The 6,089-nt window shown below is 35.1% G+C and overlaps 1 protein-coding gene across 1 annotated transcript; it reads left to right on the top strand.

Annotated features, from left to right (window-relative positions):
• The first annotated feature begins 300 nt into the window (after window positions 1-300).
• Window positions 301-6,016, top strand: LOC143349283 (uncharacterized). Its single transcript, XM_076780405.1, has 7 exons — window positions 301-524; window positions 1,608-1,842; window positions 2,961-3,102; window positions 3,264-3,575; window positions 4,159-4,309; window positions 4,558-4,832; window positions 5,213-6,016. The coding sequence occupies exons 2-7, from the start codon at window positions 1,634-1,636 to the stop codon at window positions 5,423-5,425; spliced, it is 1,302 nt and encodes a 433-aa protein (XP_076636520.1). The 5' UTR covers window positions 301-524; window positions 1,608-1,633; the 3' UTR covers window positions 5,426-6,016.
• Window positions 6,017-6,089: the final 73 nt, after the last annotated feature.

The following is a 6,089-nucleotide window of genomic DNA, read 5'->3' as shown; positions in this document are numbered from 1 at the left end:
CACCAAGTGTCACTTTCTTTCGAAAAAAACAAATTTTCGTAGAACGCATATTTCAGTTATCCGGGGATGCATAATAGGACTCATTCTGTATACAAATAAAATGTTAATTAGGGATCAGGAGTGCATTAATGGACACTATAGTGTCCGAATACTAAGTGTCACTGTGTGTTTCTACAAGAAACGTTTCCGTATTTACGTAAGTCACTGATCGGAGGGGAAGCTGGCCACAGTCGTTGCAACAAGCGACTTGCTTTCGGGTAGACAGTCTTAATTCAACTCCTGACCGAGTCGCTTCGGTGATTAGTTTCCTTCTAGTGCATCGTGATCGGTGACTAACAATCGCTGTTTTTTTCTTCCTCTCGAACGTCGTCTTTGAACGAAAAGTGAAAGCCAGAAAGAGTATTAAGATATCGGTAGTCAATTAGATATACGTCGAGCTTGACTCCTTTGTTTATTTTATTCGCATTACGTCCCCTCTGTTCTGTCGTTCTCTTTGCGATATTCATCGAAGAATTTCGCATACTGTACGTAACGTTATCTAATATTTCGTTCCCTTTCTTTTTTATTAATATTAACCAAAAGACAGACTCTCGACGAAGTTCGCGTTCACTTCGTCCAACAGTTGCGTCAGATTTATCAGGAACATATGTCGGTGAACACGTAAAATGCCACAGTTTGAAATAATAAATTATTAACAGTTCAATGACATCAGTTTTCAAATTTGTTTACTTCTTTTTATTCTATTATTTAGTTATACTTTTGTGTCTTACAAACCACTTGACAAGAATTTATCTATAACGGAAATTTATTAAAACAAATAGAGTCATTCTACCAGTTACATTTTATTGTAAAACTGTTCACGATCTTCTAACGTTCCTCATTTAAATAATATTAAATAGTTTTCGAGAAGTGGTCGTTTTAAAATTACAATTTGAGTCATATTTGTTGCTCTAGACAATTTTATCCTTTATTTTTCTCTAAAAAATTTACAAGTAATCATTTTACCAGTTACATTTTACTGTAAAACAGTTCACGATCTTCTAACGTTCTTTATTTAAATAATATTAAATAATTTTCGAGAAGTGGTCGTTTTAAAATTACAATTTGAGTTATACTTGTTGCTCCAGACAATTTTATTGTTCATTTTCCACGTAACACGAGCTCGTTTTATTGCAAAACGCGATGACTGCGCGTCGCGTAGTATAGACACGTGATACCATTCATAAAATATATTATAACAAAATGTAAACATACGAATTTATCAAGTCGAGATGCACGAATGTCAAACTGAGTCAGTGATAGCTCCGACACACCAAAAAGTAAAATGAAGAGGGAATGTCCCTGAATGGAATTCGGATTTAACGATCATTGTTTTTGAAAAACGTTATCTCGCTGTTGATAATGGTTTCGTGTCAAGTAAATTGATGGCTAATGGCACTACTATTAAACGCATTTTATGAGTGATAACATCTCTCAGGGACATTCTCGATGTATTCTCGTTTTGTTTACATAGAGTCACGTAAACTTAGAATAGCAAAGCTGAGTTTTTCGCGAAAGGTTTCTGTAAAAGTAAATAACAAGTGGTTTATTTTGCTTTCGTTTGATAGATACCAAGGAAATTTCTATAGAAAATATGCCTAGTAGCAAAACGAGAATTGCCATAATTGGCGGTGGTGTGGCCGGATTGGTGGTAGCTCGTCACACAGCTGCCAGGTTGGATACCTATAGTGTTACTTTATTCGAGCAAACCGATCAAATTGGCGGAACGTGGGTTTATACTAACGAAACTGACGTCGATAAACGTGGATTACCAATTCACAGTAGCATGTACAAGAACCTAAGGTCAGTGTGTTATTCCATTTGTTTGCGTATTCGTTTTAACCCTTTGCACTCGGTGTTGTGACAGCTCGTGTCACATCTTCATCGATCATTGTACCATGATTTGAAGATCAATCGTTGCTCGACAATGACGAAAAGGGACTCTTAAAATTTCTTCGAAAACACCAAAGAAAAAGAAAATAGAAACATTGGAAATAAAATAACAAATCAACTATCAAAGAGTGAAAGAAATATCGATAAAAAAATGGCACTCAAATTGTCAATAATTAACTTGAAATTAATCTCTTATTTTTTCATATTTATTAATGTTGAAAGATTTGAAACAAAAACATTGGAAAAAAAACAAATAACTATCAAAGAATGAAAAAGATATCGATAGAAAAAATGGCACTCAAATTGTCAATAATTAACTTGAAATTAATCTCTCATTTTTTCATATTTGTTAATGTTGGAAGATTTGAAACAAAAACATTGGAAATAAGAAAACAAATCGACTGGAAAGGAGTAAAAGTGATAGAATATCAAATTATCAATAATTAAAATTAATGCATTGATAATAAACACATCTCTTATCTTTTCATATTTATTAATGTCTCTCGTGTCTTCCTCGAGAAATGAAACGTTTTGTTCGCGTTAAAAATTCAAGTAACTGCCATAGTTATTCTTCCAATAATTTAGGGGTATCTATGAAGGGAGATTAGATAAGCTCAGTCCTCGTTTAGCCCTTTTGGAAAATGGTTTGCTATGTTTTGTTTGCCCCGTGACTAGCTTCGTTCCACTTCGTTGGTCAATAGAATTAAAGTCTGTAATTGGTAAAAGTGTATCGCGTGTCAGCAAAGTTTATCGCGACAGACTAGACCGATTAGAACACAACTACCGCCATTATCGTACAAATGACGTGAAAACAAAACCGTTTAAACGTTGTGTTCGAACCGTCTGTCACTAATAATTAAAATTTTCAAAGGTGTTTATCGTTTAATCCAACATGAAATTCACTTGTTTACGAAAAAATTTCGAAGATTCTTTTTGGAAAATATTTCATACTCATTGTCGATTTTTGAATGTTTTCGATATATTATTAACGATGTGTTTAATTATTAAATCTATATATCATATTCCAGAACAAATCTTCCTAGGGAAATTATGCAAATACCAGATTTTCCAATGAAAAATAACGAGGGATCGTCATTTGTCCATCACAGTGTAATTCGGGAGTATCTTTTGGATTACGCGAAGCATTTTAACTTGTATTCTCATATAAAGGTAAAAATCAACATCGTTAAAATATCTTTGAAATAAAGTTTTGAGTAAAGAAAATTCAAAGACCTCACTCGTTTGAAACCGTAATTGCCAAGTTCGAAGACTTATCATTTTCGATTTTTGTGAAACAAACGTGACGTTTTCTGCGCGAATTCGATTTCCAGTTCAACGCACTGGTGAAACACGTGGAACCAGAGACTCTGCGAAACGGGCAGACAATCTGGATGATCACTTACGAAGACATGGAAACCAACGTAGAAATCACTAAAACGTTCGACGCCGTGGTCGTGTGCAATGGTCATTACACTGTAGGTCATATTCCACGCATTCCAGGTATCGAAAGTTTCTCTGGAGGACGCATACATTCACATCAGTACAGAATACCTGAAGCATACGCTAGAAAGAAAGTTTGCATCCTCGGTGCATCTTGGTCTGGTATTGATATTGCTGTTGAGGTCTCGCAATATGCAGAGAAGGTGAATGCACGGTGTAGAATATGTTTTTAAAGGCACAGAGTTTAAGGAGAGATTCTCGTGTAACAGTTTCCTTTTTTATTTCTTTTCACATTTCACAGATTGAAATGTGGTGAGAGTACTATCAATGTATCGGCGAGATTGTCCTGAGAAAAACGAGTACAAACACGACACCATTCGGACAATTTTTAATTATACATGATTGAGAATTTTTCAAAAATATTTTTAGTAAGTCAGAATTAAAAGTAGTCCGAATGGTGTCGTGTTTGGACTCGTTTTCATCGGGAGAATCTCGCCAATACATTGACAATACTCTCGCCACATTTTGACGTACTCAAAATATTTTAAAAAAATTCTCAATTATGTATAATTAAAAATTGTCCGAATGGTGTCGTGTTTATACTCATTTTTCTCGGGAGAATCTCGCCAATGCATTGATGATACTATCGCCACGTTTCAATCTGAAATCTTTACGAAAAAAATAAAAAAACGAAACATTAAATTTTAACGCCGTTACACGAGAATGCCCCCCTTGATAAAACGAAGAAAAACATAGAGTTTCTTTCTCTGTTATTTGATAATGCAGGTGTATCTAAGCCACAATCTACCAGAGCCTGTTGATACCAAAATGTTGGCAAACGTGGAGCAGAGGCCTGGAATAGAATCTATTCAAGGGAATATTTTCATTTTCCGCGATGGTTCCACGGCTGAAATAGACAACTTCATATATTGTACCGGTAAAAAGACTTGATCTACTTCGTACATATAAGCGATCAAGGTATCCTAAGTTAATGCAGTAATTATACATGAGAAAACGAGTGTCAGGGCTCTGTCGAATTTTATCTACGATATTATTATTTAAACTATGATCATTGACTTTCTCGCGTAGAACCTAAATAGATCGTTTTGTCCCTCGGTAGGACCCTGGCGATCGTCATTAAACGTTCAATTTATATTTATAATTTCAATCGAATACTGTTTTCAGGATACGAGTTTTCTTATCCATTTATGTCTGCTAAAGTTGAGTTGCGTACGGACGACAACCACGTCGAGCCGATTTACAAACACCTGATACACATGGATTATCCAAATTTGTTTATTATGGGACTACCGGGAATAGTAATTCCTTTCCCGATGTTCCATATACAAGCACAGTACATTCTAGGTATTCTCAAAGGTCATATTAAATTACCTCCTTACGAACAAATGCGCGACGAATACGAGGCTGAAAAGAAATCTTTATTAGATCAAGGCATCCCGGTACGTTATTAACATTTATGGAGTTGGTATTTATTGGGTCGTTTTCCATTAGGTTTGATTACGAGACATTCCTGATACTCAGGAGTCTCGTCTGTGTGAGGTTTGCCTGTTTGGGATTCAATTAGGCTGTTCTTTTTATCTCTGTGGGACACTAACACCGACATAATCGCACTAACTGGTCTTATAAGTGAGTGGAATTTGCGAGCGACACTGTTATAACATTATTAAAAATGCTCAAAGTTAGGCTAATAACAGCATGTAAATATACTTCTTTGTCGTACCAAAATACATTAATGAGTTTGGTACAATGAAGATGTGTCATCATCGTCATTATTGTTTTAAAAAGGTTATAAAAACAGATTGTTCTCCCGTTTTTCTAGTTAAGGCACATCAATAAACTGAAGGAGAGACAGTGGGCATATTACGATGAAATTGCTGCGATCGTAAATGTCCCGAGTTTCCCGCCAGTAATTAAAAAAATCTACAACCATGTGAATCAATTGCGTGAATCGGATTTCACCACTTACAAGAACTATCAGTATCGCATAATCGACGATGAGAATTTCGTAGTGTGTTGCTGTAAGCCTTGTTAGGGTTCAAGGGCGAAGATTAAGCGGAAATTTTCAATTTCAAAACGACCGGCTTGGATCGAAATTGCTCGAAGTACACAATTGTTGCGCGTTCAGTGATTGCTTGCATTTTCCGTTCTGTTAATTGTTGGGTTCATGTTCCTTGACTCGACAACAGTATCCGAAATCGAAGGCTTCCAAACACGTACATTCTTCCAGAGATTCATTCTTCTTGTCAAGAAGATATGTTATCGCTATTAATGAAGAATACGATAAGACGGGTTGCAGTTGCAAAGTATAACGTAGCTAGAACGCTTTACGAGTTGCTGTAAATGTTACAGTGAATTCGTAACACATTTCTAACGCCTGTAAGATGAACATTCACATGATTTCTAATCAATAAATGGAGATAACATCGCATGTATGTATTGATCCAGATGAACTACACAAGGAACGCGTAAATTGCATTATAATGTTAATTATAGCAATTAAAAGTGAAATGGCGTTGTGAGAATTACTAACGAAGAAAAGAGAAGCATATATGTTAGTATAACTAACAACTTAAATTATAACTGTAAATCAAATATATCTACCCCTTTTAAGCAGATATATTTTTATATTTTATATTCCTATTTTTGTTTCCTAAGCGTCTATTTAACATAGAATAATATACACGCATAAAGAATTA

The sequence above is a fragment of the Colletes latitarsis genome, chromosome 13 (genome assembly GCF_051014445.1).
Source record: "Colletes latitarsis isolate SP2378_abdomen chromosome 13, iyColLati1, whole genome shotgun sequence".
Classification (NCBI taxonomy): domain Eukaryota; kingdom Metazoa; phylum Arthropoda; class Insecta; order Hymenoptera; family Colletidae; genus Colletes; species Colletes latitarsis.
The sequence above is the reverse complement of the archived record's forward strand: the minus strand, read 5'-3'. Positions and strand labels throughout refer to the sequence as shown.